At 42.6% G+C, this 17,877-nt stretch overlaps 1 protein-coding gene across 32 annotated transcripts in view; it reads left to right on the plus strand.

Moving 5' to 3' along the window:
- Positions 1 to 17,877, plus strand: part of LIMCH1 (LIM and calponin homology domains 1) — a 320,176-nt gene that overhangs the window by 261,190 nt on the left and 41,109 nt on the right. For all 32 annotated transcript variants that reach the window (XM_026508806.4, XM_048212070.2, XM_048212069.2 and 29 more), the window contains 4 exons: positions 1,030 to 1,156; positions 2,614 to 2,771; positions 2,985 to 3,393; positions 6,675 to 6,890. In XM_026508806.4, the coding sequence (XP_026364591.3) occupies positions 1,030 to 1,156; positions 2,614 to 2,771; positions 2,985 to 3,393; positions 6,675 to 6,890 (910 nt within the window). The remainder of the gene's footprint in view (positions 1 to 1,029; positions 1,157 to 2,613; positions 2,772 to 2,984; positions 3,394 to 6,674; positions 6,891 to 17,877) is intronic.

Genomic DNA, 17,877 nt, shown 5'->3' on the forward strand with positions numbered 1-17,877 from the left:
GTCCCAGAGCTCATTTCTTTGAGAGGCGGAAAAAAGGGAGGATTTTGCTCTGGTTTTTATTTCTGTTTTCATCTTGCTGCTTCAGCTTTTGCTGTAACAGAGGTCTGTGGAAGCACCGTAGAAAAGGCCCTGTGATCTCACCCAACATTTAATAAACTCCTATAGAACATATCAATAATATGTACAGCCTAAGGGCTTAAAAAATTGTTTTCCCTATCCTTTTTCTTGTAAAAGAGTAAATTCATAAGTATCCTGACAAAAATAAGGTAAAATTCTTGTGAGAATATTAGGATACAAAGTATATACTGATTTATATATTTTATTCCTAATCTTATGATAAAATACCCTATTTTCTTGATTCCAACATGCTGTCAACTGCAGGCCCAATTTATAGGCATTTTTACAGGAAGTAGAAATAACCACATCAAATATATGAATCACTAATGCATAATTCTTGGATGCATCCACAATTCAGAAAATACAATATGAAAAGTTGGTTGTCTTGGACTTGAGGCTAGATGATTTTTTTGAAAGTGGAGAAGTTGCCTTCATGTAGAAAGCACGTAAGACAGCTCTTTACACAAGCAATTACTGTAATAAAGTTTTGCTTCATGGAATGCCACCCTCCTTGCCCATAAATTCCCCCCACGTTATACATTTTAATTCTTTTCATTTTGTTTCCTAATACATTTCCAAATGAGAAGAGCCCAGAGCTCCAAATACGTTTTTCTAGCTCTTCCGAAATGTTTCGGCACCTACGTATAAAATTATATTGACTTGCTGTAGCCACCCTGAAGGCAAAGATGGTCACATTTCGGCTTTGGCGGCAAAAGGAGAAAAGGTGGGGGTGCTAGCATGCCCGCTGCCGGCTGGGGATCGCAACACGCCACATGCCGCATCGCGCTGCTGTCTTGAGCTGCGGAGGGAAAAGGGGCAGTTTTGCCGGCGCGGTAGCGCCCCCACGCGGCAGAACGCGTAGACACATCCCGGGCACCGGTCCATTTTTGTCTCTTCTCTCTCCACGCTCAGGAGCACGAGTATGTTTGACATGCGGTGTGAGGAGGAGGCCACGGTGCAGCCACACAGCAGGGCCCGCCAGGAGCAGCTGCAGCTGATAAATAACCAGCTGCGGGAAGAGGACGACAAATGGCAAGATGTGAGTGCCGACTAAGGCCACGGGCAGCGGGGAGGCTGCCCCGCACCATGGGTTAGAGCCCCTTTGGAGCAGGAAGTCAGTGGGGCGGGCAGACTGGGACTTGAAAGCCAGGCAGGGGAAGGGAGCCCTTAGGGGACTTCAAATAGGGACACAGGAAGTGTGGGAATTAAAGGAAGGTTAATGGCAACATGAAAGGTGAAGAGTGAAGGACGGGGACATGCATTGGGCAAGCCCCCCTCTAGGAGGCTGGCCGCAAAGCGGGGAGGGGTGGTGCAGAAGGGAGGCACCTGGCATGGGATGTAGAATTGAAGATGCACTGTCTTTCGGGATGATGTATCGGGATGGATAAGAATGCTGCTGCTGCTGGCAACGGTAATGGCCAACCTCGGAAGCTTACCAGTCACAGACACTGTTCTAACTGCCTTGCGTGTAGGATTTCTTCCGTTTCCTTAGTAACTCAGTGAGCTAGCAACTAGTATCGTCCTCAGTTCCACAGATGAGTCTCAGAACAGCTAAGTAACTCACCAACAGTCACACAGCTAGTGAGTGAGGGAGCCCGGATGAGAACCAGGGAAGGAAATCTCTGTGGCCTGATGAGGGCCTTGTGATTGTCTGTGTGCTGAGAGCCAAGAGCCAGGGCAGGGAAGAGCCCGAAGATGGGGATGCCGGGAGGTTAGCATGGATTCTTGCATGTGGTCCTCACAGAGCTCTCAGAGGTAGCTGTTGTGGACTTAACTGTACCATCAGTCAAAAAAATTAGTCTATAAAATGTGGTAGTAGTCGGGTCTACCATTTACCGAGCAGTTAACAATACGGTTGGCACCTTATTTGCACTGTGTCAGTTAACCCTTACAATAGGCTGGGAAGAGCACATGTCATTGTCATCCTCATTTTAGAGGTCAGGAAACTGAGGTGTAGAGAGGCTGACAAACATACCTAAGATAACAAAGCGTGGAAGAGGTAGTACTGAGGTCCTTTCCCACAGCTGCAATCCCACCCACCTGACTCCAGCGTCCCAGAAATCAGTATTTCTGCCTTTTGTTCCTTCCCTGAGGAAATTGTGTCGGTCTGTGGTTGATTCCTCCCATTCTTTTGTCAGCAAGTCCATTCACAATGTGCAGGTCATAAATCGGAAGAAATGAAGTTTCTTACAGTACCCTGTGAAGCAATACTTTAAAAGTTAGCAGCTGACATGAAATATGATTGCGTAGTTCATATTACCATGTTTAAATAAATGTGCCGGCCTGCTATGAGTAATATGGCTATATCTGAATGTTCCCTGGAATGTTCCCCATTCCTGTTCCCACCAGACTTACGCTGGATTGAGTGGGAATGGAATGGCCTCACATCGTGCTGGGCCCATAGTCTGCACTCACTCAGCTCTGAAGAGTAGAAATGGAATTGTGTGCAAGCGTGTAGAAGTATGTTCTGTCGACCCCTTACCCCCACCTCCCTAGGACCTGGCTCGTTGGAAGAGCCGTAGAAGAAGTGCTTCTCAGGACTTAATCAAGAAAGAGGAAGAAAGGAAGAAAATGGAGAAGTTACTGGCTGGAGAGGATGGAACAAGTGAACGAAGGAAAAGCATCAAAACCTACAGAGAAATTGTTCAAGAAAAGTGAGTTCTTTCTGTTGTTGTTTTTTTACATGTGCAGTGGTATCTAGATGTGCTTTTTAAAAAAATCGTTGGTTACCACAAAGGCTCTGACGCCAATATTACACACTCCTGGGCTCCCCTTTCAGCTCAGCCTTGGCTCCTACCAAGGTCTTCTTTGTGATTTTTGTGACTGTTGACTCTGTGATTGTTTCCCCTCCCATGCTCATCCTTTAGAGAGCGGAGAGAGAGGGAGTTGCATGAGGCCTATAAGAACGCACGGTCCCAGGAGGAGGCAGAGGGGATCCTTCAACAGTACATTGAGAGGTTCACCATCAGCGAGGCTGTTCTCGAACGCTTGGAGATGCCAAAAATTCTGGAAAGAAGCCATTCCACAGAGCCAAATTTAACCCCCTTCCTGAACGACCCTAGCCCCATGAAGTACCTGCGGCGACAGTCACTGCCCCCACCCAAATTCACTGCCACCGTGGAGACCACCATCGCTCGGACCAGCGTTCTGGATACCAGCATGTCAGCAGGCAGCGGGTCTCCAAGCAAAACTGTCACCCCCAAAGCAGTGCCTATGCTGACACCCAAGCCTTACTCCCAGCCCAAAAACTCTCAAGAGGTTCTGAAGACCTTTAAGGTAGGACGCATTCCTTAAGAGGAGAACCAAACCTCAACCCCAGGGAATCAACAGAAGGAAGCATCTTGCCCCAGGAAGATGCAATTATGTTTATCAAATGAAAGCAAAATGTGTTACCATTTAGGATTGCGAAGTTTATAGTCTCAGGAGATTTGGTTTGCAAATAGTGAAAGGAGCAAAGTTTATTTTCCAGTTTGATATAATGGCGTGGTCTCTCTACAGTAGTGGTAACAAACCCTTAATTTAGTAAAAGCCTAGGGATCTCCAGCTCTGTGGAGGTATGGCAAACTCCTCAAAAGAAAACTGTCATTGCCTGTGGTTTAAGTAGAAGTATATGCAGCTCCCTCTTCTTTTTAAAGAATTGGACCTCATGTCCAAAAAGATGCTACAATTGCAAAAAAGGAATAATACAAGGAGCACATAGGAGCATGGGATGTACTTGATTCTCAGATGAGACGAGTTTTTAAAAATATTTTTTAAGGGGAAAGAAACTAGGTTGTTTCCTACCAATGAATGTGTAAAGTAATGTTCCAGAACCAAAGAACCTATGACAACCAAACATCTTTTCACTTCCTCACATTCCAGTGTTTTTCCTCACATCACGAGGAAGCACTCGTTCTTTGGCTTAAGCTCTTTTGACTACAAAGAAAAATCAGTTCTCCTTGTCCTGCACACCACATGGGTTCTTAATAGAAGACAGAGGTGGAATTCATCAGCAGGAGACACGGGCACATGACTATAAAGAAAGTTTGCTTGGCTAAACTAATCGAGCAGTGTGATGTCATGTATCTTCCTATTGAATTTCAGAGGGAACCAAACTGTATATACACTTTCTGACTGTTGCTTAAATAACTCAGAATGGATCTTAAAAGTCTGTGCCTTAGGTTTCCATAGAACAAAAGAAGTCCTGGATGTCTCATCTGGGTTGAGTTGAGATGTGTGTCCCTCAAAGGGCTGAGGCTGTGCCTTTGTTGTTCACGGCTTCATCCTGGGAGCCTGGCATCGGTGCCCAGCACATAGTGGGCACTCAGCAAGTTCTTATTGAATATATACATGAATTCTTCCTGAGAAAATGAGCTACTCATCACGCAGGCTCGCACATAGATAAGCGTGTCCCCAGACATGCTTAGTATCCCACATAGGTGTGGCACCAGCTGTCCTTCACCTAAGGCCCACGACCGAGAACTGTCTGTGATGTTTCACGAAGGAAGGTTTGATGTTGAGGTGGCCCACACCAGGGTAGGGAATACGTTTACTCAACTTGGTGTCCGAGGCATCTGATCAGATAATCCAGATGTCCACGTCCCCTCCTTTATATAAATAGTGCAAGGTGATCATTGAAACAGAAGAATTATGGCAGGACTTGATGGCAAGAGTTTGGCCCTGAGGCAACTCTGTCTCTCACCGTTGTGGCAAAAACAGTGTAAAAGGCCTCAGCAAGAGCATTCATGGAAGGATGCGGAGAAGAACTTAGCAGAGATCGTTTTGAGCTGGGGGTCACTGTTGGCGGCCAATGAGCCCTTGACCCACCACAGACGTTGATGGCTCTCAGCCCCATTCACAGCCCCACCACTGAGTGGGTGGACCCTGTTATGGTCAAAGGTAGTATGTGGAAAGTTGTTACCAGACAATGGCAGGACAGAAACTCTGAGAGATGTGTGTGTGTGTGTGTGTGTGTGTGTGTGTGTGTGTGTGTGTGTTTTCTTGTGGCTAGGGCAGAGTGAGGGAGACAGAGAGAGTTTCCCAGGACAACAGAATTAAGGGTAAAGGAAAAGCAAATTTAAGGCAGTGTTTTTCTCTTCTTTTTTAAGATTTTATTTATTTGAGAGAGAGAGCAAGAGAGAGCACGAGCAGTGGGGAGAGGGAGAAGCAGGCTCCCCGCTGAGCAGGGAGCCTGATGTGGGGCTCGATCCCAGGGCCCTGAGATCATGACCTGAGCCGAAGGCAGATGCTTAACCAACTGAGCCACGCAGGCACCCCTAAGGCAGTGAAACCAATTTAGTGGCCTGGTATCAGCACTTTTTTAAATAAAGTAAAATACAAGAAAAAAAAGTCTGGTACATCACACATAATAAAAGTAAATACTGTTTTGCAAAACTCCTCTTTCAGCTGTATTTATGTGGGTGTGTGCAGTTGTGATTTAAGTTTCTTTCTTATGGATCACAGACAATAAATTATGTAAGCCATCTGCTTAAGGTAAATAAACTAGAACTAATATCTGGCCTTCCATGATTCCTTTTGAAGGATTTTAGAAAGCCTCATAATAATAATAGCTAATATTCGTATACATAAAATGTGCCAGATTCTGTTCTAAACTCTGTACATATGTTAATCCATAAAATCCCCTCAACGGCACTATGAGGGAGATGCAGTTATTATAAACTTGGTAGGTGGGGAAAATGAGCACAGAGAATAAGACACTTGTTGAAGATTATGTGGCTTTTAAATGGTAGAGCCGGGATGGAATCTGAGGCTGTCTGATGGCAGACCTTCCTCCCATAACCACTGTATACATTGCCTCAGACTTAAAGAGTTCTCGATGCCTTTCAATAAGCCAGACTAACTAACCACCGTCTCCACTCCTCCTTTCTTGCTTTTACTACCTTCCCTAGACATGGGTACAAAACACAAATACTTTAATGTGTATGGCCTTTGGTTCTTGAAAAAATTGGGATTGTAAAATTAACTGGAAATAGGGATTTACTGTGATAGAGCAGAGCATCGGGCCATAGCTTACAAATATGTACCCATTGCCCCCTTACCACGGGGTAACCTAAAAGATTCCTGATCTGAGGTGGGTTCCACCTAATATATAGGCTAACCAGAAAAAAAAATCTCAAAATCGTGGAATAGCATTCAAAATTTAAATGAAGACGTACTACAACTCAAGTGTGTGGTATGTATATACTTAAGATTCCTTGATTTTCTACACTTTATTTTTTTTTAATTTTATTTACAATCAATTAATTAACAGATAGTGTATTATTAGTTTCAGAGCCTACACTTTAAAATAAGAGCACACCCCAAGTAAGGCAAACATGAAATTTAATCCAAAGTGAAGGGGCCTGAGAAGATTAACAACCTTTTAAAGAGGACCTTAGAGAGGTCATTTATAGGAGCCCTAATTTCTAGAACTGATAGAAGCAGACAAGAGACCTTATTTTTTTCCTGGAATGTGATTAATAAATGATAATGTTTTACTGTGACTCTAAATGTGTTATTTTGGCATAGTCTTCCGTTGGGAAATAGCATGTGGTTTTTGTTCCTTGTGTTTCTTATAGGTAGATGGGAAAGTCAGCATGAATGGAGAAACAGTTCACGGTGACAAGGAGAAGGAGAAAGAAGGTCCCACAGTGGCACTTGCCCCCTCGTTAACCAAATCCCAGATGTTTGAAGGTGTGGCCAGAGTGCATGGGGCGCCAGTGGAGCTCAAACAAGGCAACAATAGCATTGAGATCAACATAAAGAAGCCAAATTCTGTTCCCCAAGAACTGAGAGTAAGAACGCACTTTTCTTTTCCTTTTGGGGATAATTCCACTGTGAAAGCATCTGTTTTGAAAAATCAGTAGGTCTTGATAACCATCGTCTCTCTTTCTGTGGGTATATTATTTTGCTAAGGCTACCATGGCAAAGTGCCACCAACAGAGGGGCTTAAACATCAGAAATTAATTGTCTCGTAGTCGTGCTGGCCAGACGTCCAAAATCAAGGTATTGGCAGGGGTGGTTCCTCCCGTTGGCTGTGAGGGAGACTCTGTTCCACGCCTCTCCACTGGTTTCTGGCCGTTTGCTAGCAATCTCTGGCATTCCTTGGCTTGTAGAAGCATCCCCCTGATCTCTGCCTTCTTCTTCACATGGCATTCCCTCTGTGGACTTGTCTGTGTCCAAGTCTCCCCTTTTTAGAAGGACACCAGTCATCCTTGATTAGGGGCCCACTCCAGTCCAGTATGACTGCACCTAACTCATTGTATCTGCAATGATACTATTTCCAAGGAAGGTCCCGTTCTGAGGTACTAGGAGTTAGGACTAGAACATATGAATTTGGGGTGCGGTGGGGAGACACAATTCAACCCTAACTTTGGGGGATAATAGAAGTTATATTATCACTTATGAATAAGAGAAACTTTTATTTGTCTTCACATTCTTGGTATCTAGTGTTACAGAAAAATAAATACATCTCTAAAATACCTTCCCCCCGAATCTGTTCCCCTTCAGACTTGTTAATACAGTGTGAAAATGACTGGTGCCCTAAGAACCTGGCTTTCCATCCTTGACAATATGTTTAAAAGGGTATCTATCTCATTAGCTAAAATGAACAAAAAAAAAAACCTTAAAAGCAATAAAATGTTTTATTACCTTAGCCCCTTAAATTCAGAGCAATTGGAAGCAACTATCGAATAGCCAAGCTGAAAAATGTAGGGTGATTCAAGAATAGCAGAAGAGAAAACTCAATATTCTGTTCTATTTGTTGGTTTGGAATGTATAATAGAGTCAGGAAGATTACACTTACTCAGATCTCTCACCAGAAGGGTTCATGCTGGTTTTGCGGCTCAGACCCAAACTTTCATGACCACAGAACACAGCCCAGCTTTTAGGGTGCAAGCTGGGCTCTGCACAACCTTCTTCATCCTCACCAGAAGCTGATTGCAGCAGTTTTCACTGATAGTGTTTGGGTTGAAATTACAAAGGTTTGGGGAAGCTGTCGCGATTTTATCCCCCAGAGCCTAGAAGGGTTTGACCCAGAGGGAAACTTGTCTTCCCGCTCCAAGGCTGAGCTGGAAGACCCAGAGAGCTAAACTCACCAGTGGACTAGATCTTATTTTTTGTATCTCTGAAGATACCTTCTAATCTCTTACCTTTTTTTTCTAGTTATCATATAATTGACATATCATACCCTATTAATTTCAGGTGTACATCATAGTGATTCGATATTTTTACACATTACAAGTGATCCCCACAATAAGTCCAGTTACCATCCACCACCATACAAAGTTATTACAATATCATCGCCTGTATTCCCTATCTGCACATTATATCCCCATGACTTGTTTATTTTATAACTGGGAGTTTGTATCTCTTTATCCCTTTAACTATTTTACCTGTCCCCAAACCCCACCCCCCTCTGTTAACAGTTTGTTTCCATTATCTATGAGTCTGTTTTGTCTTTCCCTTGTTTTTTAGATTCTGCATACAGTATTTGTCTTTCTCTGTCTGACCTATTTCACTTAACATAATACCCTCTAGGTCCATCTATGTTGTCACAAATGGCAAGATCTCCTTTTTCATGGCTAAGTGATAGTTCGTTGTATAAATATATACCACATCTTTTTTTTTTTTTAAAGATTTTATTTATTTATTCGACAGAGATAGAGACAGCCAGCGAGAGAGGGAACACAAGCAGGGGGAGTGGGAGAGGAAGAAACAGGCTCATAGTGGAAGAGCCTGATGTGGGGCTCGATCCCACAACGCCGGGATCACGCCCTGAGCCGAAGGCAGACGCTTAACTGCTGTGCCACCCAGGCGCCCCTATATATACCACATCTTATTTATCCATTCATCTATCAATGGACACTTAGCTGTCCTTGTCACATATCTTGGCTATTGTAAATAATGCTGCAATGAACATAGGGATGTATATATCTCTTTAAATTGGTGTTTTCATTTTCTTTGGATAAATACCCAGAAGTGGAATTCTTAGATCATATAATGGTTCTATTTTTAATTTTTTGAGGACTCTCTGTACTGTTTTCCACAGTGGGTGCACCATTTGCATTTCCATCAACAGTGCAAAAAGTTTCCCTTTCCTCTACATCCTTGCCAACTCTTATTTTTTGTCTTTTTGATAGTAACCAATCTGACAGGAGTCAGTCAAAATCTCATTGTGATTTTGATTTGCATTTCCCTGATGATAAGTGATGTTGAACATCTTTTCAAGTGCCTGTTGGCCATCTGTATGTCTTCTTTGGGAAAGTATCTATTCAAGTCCTCTGCCCATTTTTAAATCAGTTTTTTTTAATATTAAGTCATATAAGTTTTTTTATATATTTCAGATATTAACCCCGTATCAGATATATAACTTACAGATATCTTCTCCCATTCAGTAGGTTGCCTTTTCATTTGTTGATGGTTTCCTTTGCTGTACAAAAGCTTTCCAGTTTGATGTAATCCCATTTTTTCAATTTTAGCTTTTGTTGCCCTAGCCTGAGGAGACTGGTCCAAACAAATACTACTAAGACAAATGTCAAAGAACTTACTGCCTATAATTTCTTCAAAGTATTTTATGGTTTTAGGTATTACATTTAAGCCCCTAATCTATTTTGAATTTATTTTTGTATATGGTGTAAGATAATGGTCGTTTCATTCTGGGATTTGTCTTTTGAAGAATAAAATGTGTTTTCTCAGAGGAGCTGAGAGGATACAGTTCTTCCCCATGGTGCTCAAGTCCTATGAAGGAGTTTCAAAGCGGAATAAACCAAAATAATTTCCTCACCATGGTAACATGTTTACTGGTCTCCAGGAGCAAAGTTTTGTGATCCAGGCAAATGCTGAGTCTCTCAACGTAGAATTTAATTTCACTTTTCATTTGCATAAATGTTATCATCTCTGAAGAGTTTTACTAATTATCATAAGATGAAATATTGAGTTTTGCTATTAGCATGGGAACTTTACTGGTCAACACATGCTCTTAATTTTATTTTTTTTTTATTTTTATTTTTTTTTTAGATTTTATTTATTTATTTGACAGAGACAGAGATAGCCAGCGAGAGAGGGAACACAAGCAGGAGGAGTGGGAGAGGAAGAAGCAGGGTCACAGCAGAGGAGCCTGATGTGGGGCTTGATCCCATAACGCCAGGATCACGCCCTGAGCCGAAGGCAGACGCTTAACCGCTGTGCCACCCAGGCGCCCCCATGCTCTTAATTTTAAATTAGAAGTTTCTATAATTAATTAGACATTATAGTGGTAGAATTGCTTTTCTGGGACAGTTAGTAATTCTGTTCTTATTTGTCTTTTGCCAGACTTAGTGATAAGCATTTCTTAAGTTCCCTTATCAATACTTTTCTATGACTCAGTTTGTCTACTAGGGTCACAGGCCCTTTGCACATACCATTGAGCGCAGCTCTTTCTCATTATACTTTGGGAAAGCAACGGTGTTGGCGCCATGCTTGTCCCACGACACTTGCCACATAAAGAGGTACACAGGGCTTACTCAGGCCCAGCAGATTAATTATAAGAACAAATCCTGAGGGCTCTGCTATCAGGCACATGTCTACTTCCTATCTCTCATCAGTTCTGCCCTCTGACCATTTTGTTGCTTGAGTTTGAGGGAAACCCTGCCCTTGGATGAATAGATTTGATTCTTGATAGAAGTTAAAGGAATAAATGAAGAGACTAGATGGTATAATGCCTAAACTTCTTAAACCAACTATTTAATCTCTCTTGTTCTAAGTTTTTAACCCTTTGGGGAAAGAAGCTTTACCTGTGGGATTAAGCGGAGGACCCCTAAAACAGAAGAAAGGGGGTTGGTTGGTTTGTAGAGCAGGATAGCCTCCCTTTAAAAATATACTCATTCTTAATAATTAGTCATTTTCTTATTTTTACAATAAGCAAAAAAAATTTTTAAATAGCCTGTTCTCTTTTTAATGACAGCCCTTTTCCACTTTAATAGTAGTTAAACTCCCTAAAGGCCAAGAGAAGATGGATTGAAATATTTCACATTGATTGCATATCCCTAGAAGTGTCTTGTTTTAAGAGAAGCAAAATTAGATGATCTGAAAGAAATCATGTTACTTTAGAAATGTATACAAGTATAACAAGAAGAACTCCAAACAAAAGGTGGCCTGGCGGACTTTCTTTCCCTGAACGAGGCTAATCCCGGGCAGTCTCAAGATGCAGGTCCAAACTCTTGGAAAAGCCTGGGAGTCTCTTCCTTTATATATGTCTTACTTAAAATAACTGCCTAGTTTGGGGGTGCCTGGGTGGCATAGTCAGTTAGGTGTTCAACTCTTGGTTTTGGCTCAGATCATGATCTCAGGGTCATGAGATTGACCCCTGCGTCAGGCTCCGTGCTCAGCATGGAGTCTGCTTGAGATTCTCTCTCCCCCTCCCTCTCCCCCGCCTGTATGTGCTCTCTCTCTCAAATAAATAAATCTTAAAAAAGAAGGAAGGGAGGGAGGGAGGGAAGAAGGAAAAAGAGGAAGGAAAGGAGGGAGGAAGGGAGATAGGGAGGGAGGGAGGGAGGAAGAAAAGAAAAGCTGCCTAGTTTGGAGTAATTTCTAGTTCCAAAGCCTAGTGGTTCTGAATGGGAAATAGCCTTCCTTTACCCTGTCTCTAGTACTTCAGGCTCTTGACGCAACAATGGCGGGGCTATGACAGTATTTTCTGGGTAGATAACTACCTGTATACATCTGTTACACTGTAAGCCAAGTGCTTAGCTGTACTACACAAAATGTTGGCTCATTATTAAAACAGTCTTCATACTCACTTACAACTTATGACACCAAAAGTTTTCCATCCCGAATGTGTTATCCCAGGAGTCATTTGAAAAGAATCTCTTCTCCCAATAAACCTACTCCTCGTCTTACTTCCTTCCCCGTACTCCAAGAAAAGCATTTCTTGACTGTGTTACAGCCAGTATATTCCCGTTGAAGTGGTGGAATTAATTGGTCATGGCAAAATGGGGGGACCAGCCTAAAACAGGGGGGCTGCGCCTCAGAGCCTCCCAGGGCCTGAGACCAGCTCGGACTTGATGTGCTGTTTTCTCATTCACTTGCCCCGTTCTGCAGGGCTGTCAAAGGAATAGTGTTCTTTTTAAATGGTGTCTTTCTTCCAAAAATTGCTTTCCCAACAGATACACTCTTTACAGAGGAGTAGCCTCCCCCACCGCCAAAATGTCACAGTTGTCCAGGGCGAGCTGGAACTGCTCAAAGGGCACGGCAGCCGTAGGCAGGAGCGTTCGTTCAGACCGTGAGGCCGCGCGGCCGAGGAGGACAACCACAAGACTGCAGTAGTGGGGGACAGGGCGAGGTTGGACTGTCAGCCTCTTGGGCCAGCACAACCATTTTTGTGCAATATTATGTCCTCCCTTTGGTTTCTTTCTACCTCACCTTCCTCATTTAAAGCTCTTGGGACCATTGCTCTCTCACTTTAGAAATGGACATCAATTAAGGTAGGCTTGTTACTATTGTATTTTTAATACCCTGGCTGTGTCTGTTGATACCGGCAAACTCCAGACCATCCTTAGCTGAATCACCTTGAAGATAATGACACCGTGACAGCAGTTCCCTTGCCGATGCTTGCCTGTCAACCAATAAGCATAAATTAAGGACTACTCTCTTTCCAATTTTTGAAACAGGGAAAAGAAACAAAACCAAAAAAAAGCCTCATAAACTTTCCGGGAAGGCAGTTTTCATAAAGCAACCAGAAAAGTGTATAAATAAAATTTAATTAAGTGCTAGATAATAGGGTCAGAAGACTAGAGGGATATAAGATTGCAAAGGACAGGTAAGATCATTATAGGTTGGGGTTAGTGGGAACGGGTTTTGTGTGGGATGTGGTTTTGAAACTTGACCTTAAGTGTGGGATTTGCATTGGAATGGAGCAGGCTATTCCACATGTGGGGAATAGCAGAAGCAAAGGCTTGGACGGTGGGGAGGAAGCCAGGAGAAGATTCCAAGAGGGGGTCCCAGGGCTCAGAGGTGATGAGGGTGACTAGGGAGCTACATACTCCAAGCAGAGGGACCCCCATCTCCCGTGGCCTTACCTGCTTATCCCTGAGATATTTCCCAGCAGAAACCTAATACTTTTTTTATTTTGCATTTTAAAATATTGGTTTCTGTAAAAAAACATCTTGTCATAGCACAAATACAGACTCCTGGAATCCAGGATTAGAAAATCAGTTGGAAGCTCTTCTTAGCTGATGATGAATGTATCCAGCTCAGTAACCTACAGAGAGATGTTTGTCTCCCTCAAAGCTAGTCCAGTGTTTTCTTGATCCGCTCTGAGTTGTATTTGTATTTGAATCTCTTCCTTCCTCTGTGGTACCAAAAATGACCCTTTTCTAAAGTACCAAGAGTACTCCATGCAGTCATCAAAGATCTAACCCCACCTGAGCCTCAGTTGATATTAAATACAAAGATAATAATAGTATATGCATCTGATGGTTCGTGTGAGAATTCCTGTCTAGAGAGCACTTGGCATGACTCACAGGCAGAGGTGCCCTTGTTATTTTTAATATGATCATACAACGAATGGGAGAAAGTTACAATATATTTTTCAGAAGCCCTGAAAAGTGGTATGTATCAGGTTTCTCCGGTTAAAGCAGGATCATCAAAATCACCATCTTGCACAGGTGTGAATTTCAAACAAATGGGATGAATTTCTTGTCATCGTCCAGCTCAGCTCGACCATTGTTCCAGCTGTAATTCACTAAGAAACATGCAGATGTGAATAGCTTTTTCCAGAAGATGATTGCCCTTGCAGATGCTCCTGTGGTCCTGTTATTCCCTCTTTCCCAATTCTGGCTTCCCTCTGCCACCTAGACCCTGCTGGTCAGCTCCCACCTACAAACTCGTGCCAGGTGATATCATGCAGGGCCCCCTGCTGGCCAGCCCCTTCCTACCAGATCTGTGGCAATTCTCCCTCATTGACCAAGGGCCAAACTTCGCTAGGAGATTTCTAAACTATTTCATCTGCTTTTCTCAAACTAAGTAATAAGGTAGGTCTGTTTTTCCAACCTTGATAATATCAGCTCTAGGACTTCCTCTTGAAAATCCAGTACTGTACTAATGCCGTCTGATCCAGGAAAACAGACAATCAGATCTTTCTTGAAACATTTCATTTTTCAGTGAGAGCTGGGGGAAGGCATTTGAGTAGGTGCTGTTTTCCTTACAACTGAGACCAACTGCACATTCTTTTCAGATGTCAAATGTCAACAGACATTTCTTGAGAAACTGGTTTTCTCCATCTAGAAGTCATTGTAAGAGAATAAATTGTAAATTAAATAAAAAGTCATTAAAGATATTTAGGTACAGAAGCATTTACAGACTTCAAAAAAGCATACATCAGAGACAATAAAAAAATAAAATCAAGACTAGCCCATCCTACCTGGACCAGAGCCTCATACTGTGGGTTTGAAAAGTTTAGGCAAGAAGAAAAAGTCTAAGGAATGGAGAGTCTGATTCTCCATGTAGATCCTCTTTCACCCCGTGAAAATAGATACTCAGAGGTATAAAAGTGAAAGGGGAAACACATGCATGGCATATGTGACACCTGGGTCATGGTGCCAACACATAAATAGACTGATTTTCCAGGCTTCCGTCCAGAGAAGTTATTCGAGACCGAAGCCAGGAAATCACTCAGTCACAGAAGAGAAGCTCAGGAAAGGACGTTGGGGATCACATCTTCCAACCCCTAGAAGTTAAGTGAACAGCCCAACTTCTCATCGTTCCTCCGTCCTGGAAACAGGACCACCCAAGCTCTGGGTCTCAGAACGATTCCTACTCTCCTTGCTTTGTATTTCCAGTTGCTTCTCCAGTATCCCTCTCTGTCCAACCCACCAAGGAGATCCTTGTTAGGATGAGCTGCCAGATGCTAGGTAGCTTTTGTGGCTAGACTATGCTCCTCTCGGGCCAGGAAACTGCAACCTCCCACCTGTGGCCTCCGGGCGCAGTCTGGCACTGGAGATAGTTTGGATGGCGTTCTCAGTCAAGGAGAAGCCAGCTCCCAACTTGGGCCCCTGGAGCCTGTCTGTGTTCTCATTTACTCAGGCCCAGGGATCTGTTCTTATATTCTTGAGACAATGTTACCAGTCGGAGAAGGGAAGGCATCTCCCTGTTCAGCTGAAACCAAAGGAAAGCATAGGTCAGAAAGTGCCTTTTCCAGCAAGGTGGATTACTTTCAGGCAAATTTCGGAGTCTACTAAGACTGGTTAAAACTGCCGATTTTGAACTCATTTCCTTTGAAGTAGTGATGTGAGTACAAAAATAACAAACCTCCAAGAGGCGATAGCCAGACACAAGTTAATTAATGTCTTTGGGGATTTCCCTTGGTTATATACACTGTTGACTCCTGAACAGCATGGGTCCTCTTATATGCGGACTTTTTTCAAAATACACAGTAGTACATGTCTGTTCCTTATGATTTTCTTAGTAACATTTTCTTTTCTCTAGCTCACTTCATTTTAAGAATGTGTATGGAATACATATAACACACAAAATATGTGTTAATCGACTGTTTATGTTATCGGTAAGGTCTCTGGTCATCAATAGACTATTAGTAGTTAAGTTTGGAGGAGTCAAAGTTACACGCGAATGTGCAGAAGGGTTGGTGCCCCGAACCCCACCTTTGTTCAGGAGTCAACTGTAGTCTGTACATATTGCAGAACACAGGGAAATATAAAGAAAATATAAACTACATACTGCTCCAGCCGATTTTTTTTTTTGTAAATGTGTACCCTTCTCTTTTATCTTAGTGCATATAAAATATTTTTTTAATGGGCTCATGTTATTCAAATTGGGTCATAGCTTGCTTTTCCTCTTAATTTACCCTGAATGTTTTGCTAGCTAATAGCCTGATTTGGGTGGCTAGTATGTATTTAAAGTAAGCTTGGGAGTATAAATTCCGTAAATAATGCATAGCATATTTGCTTACCTGGCATGGCTTACATATCTGCTCTATGCCGGGTACTGTGCTGCGTGCACCTCAGACCCCTCAGATCCTGGGCTGGGTGGAAAGCCCCAAGGGGGGGTGGTGGCTGGGGGCAGTCTGGTCTCAGGCTGCCGTCGAAAGCGGAGACTTAGCTGGATTGCCTCCCGTTCTGAGAGATTCCAGAGAGTTCTCCTCTTTTGCAGAACGAATGGATGAGGAAGAAAGGGAGTGGAAAAGGCAGTTTGAATCCTTTCAGCAGTCAGCTTGGGGACTCTCGGGTTCTTGTATTGTGTCTTAACAGTCAAAACCTTGAAACACGTGGGGCCGACGTAGAGGTGGGTGGGAGTCCAAACCCAGATGACAGAGCGGGAGGTTTTTGGCACTGGGAACGGTCCCCACCCCCTGCCGACTAGCGGTGACCCTGCGTAAGCCACGTAGCCTCCTTGGCCACACGTCCCTCACCTGTATAAAGAGAATCATCTTGATACATACCTTCTAAGCTTGCCGTGAGCATCAAGTGAGCTAATCCCTGTCAGGTGCCCCACAGCTGACTCATGGTAAATCCTGTGAGTATCGAAGGAGGCTACAGTCACTGCAGTAGGAACCTCCAAAGCATCATTTTAAGGGAAGATAAATAGGGTCCTCAGGGAGCTCAGGGTTTGAGTGGTAAGCCATAGAGAAAGGCACTCAGAAATCTGAAAATTCTTGGAAATGGAAGTGCTCCATTAGTCATGCATAAGTAAAATCTTACTGGAATGTGATAGGCTCGTAAAATAACCCGTGGTGAGTAGTGCTTGAGGATTTTGTCTCCTTTGCATTATAAATTATGTCTAAAGGACTTCATGAATTATTCCCTTCATTCCGAGTGGCACACTTTCCACATTTGAATGTATCTAAAGCAGTGTGTATCTTACAATCAACAGTGTATCATATTTAACAGTGTATTTTCTTTCTTACTAGTACCTAAAATAATACAACTTAGAATTGATGGCATCCGAGATTTAATAAGTTATGCCCATTTCTTTGTTCATTTTTGAAGTGGGGAGGGTTTGGCCTGGTTTCTGTAATTACTTATCTTGTTTCTAGTAATTGGAAACACCAGCGTTCTCAAAAGCATTATTCATCAATATTTAAATCTGCAAATCTGTTTTCCAACCTCAGATAGTTTTCTGTAATGTAATCAATTTGGGGGACAACCTAAAATATTAGTATTTCTGATAGTATTTTATATATGGACATCATAAAACAAAAATACTGTCACATATTAATATTTCTATCTGTGTGGTGGGGGAGTGTGTTAAATTGTAAAATCTAACTTATTCTTTCGTAATGCTAGGCTGGTTGATCTTCAAGTGCTGCTATTATGTCAGTCATTCATATAACAATGTAAACACATATACAACATGTACATGTAACATATATAATAAAAGAGACTTTGGCTTATTTCACTATTTTCACTCATTAAGTCTCCTTAAAGGGGTTCAACTCAGGCTTGTTAATTTTTAAAAAGTTACAGAATCCATCAAACAATATAAATATGATGCTTATTTCCTGCCTAGGGTTTTAAAAGTACGTTTTAATTTTAATTTTTTAAAAATATTTTATTTATTTATTTGAGAAAGCAAGAGAGAAAGAGAAAATGAACAGGGGGAGGGGTAGAGGAAGAGGGAAGAGCCGACTCCCCGCTGAGCAGGGAGCCCAGTACGGGGACTCCATCCCAGGACCCTGGGGTCATGACCTGAGCTGAAGGCAGATGCTTAACCAACTGAGCCACCCAGACGCCCTTAATTTTAACTTAATATTATGTTCTTCCAGAACTGATATATGGTAATCCGTCATTA

Source organism: Ursus arctos, unplaced genomic scaffold (genome assembly GCF_023065955.2).
Source record: "Ursus arctos isolate Adak ecotype North America unplaced genomic scaffold, UrsArc2.0 scaffold_9, whole genome shotgun sequence".
Classification (NCBI taxonomy): Eukaryota; Metazoa; Chordata; class Mammalia; order Carnivora; family Ursidae; genus Ursus; species Ursus arctos.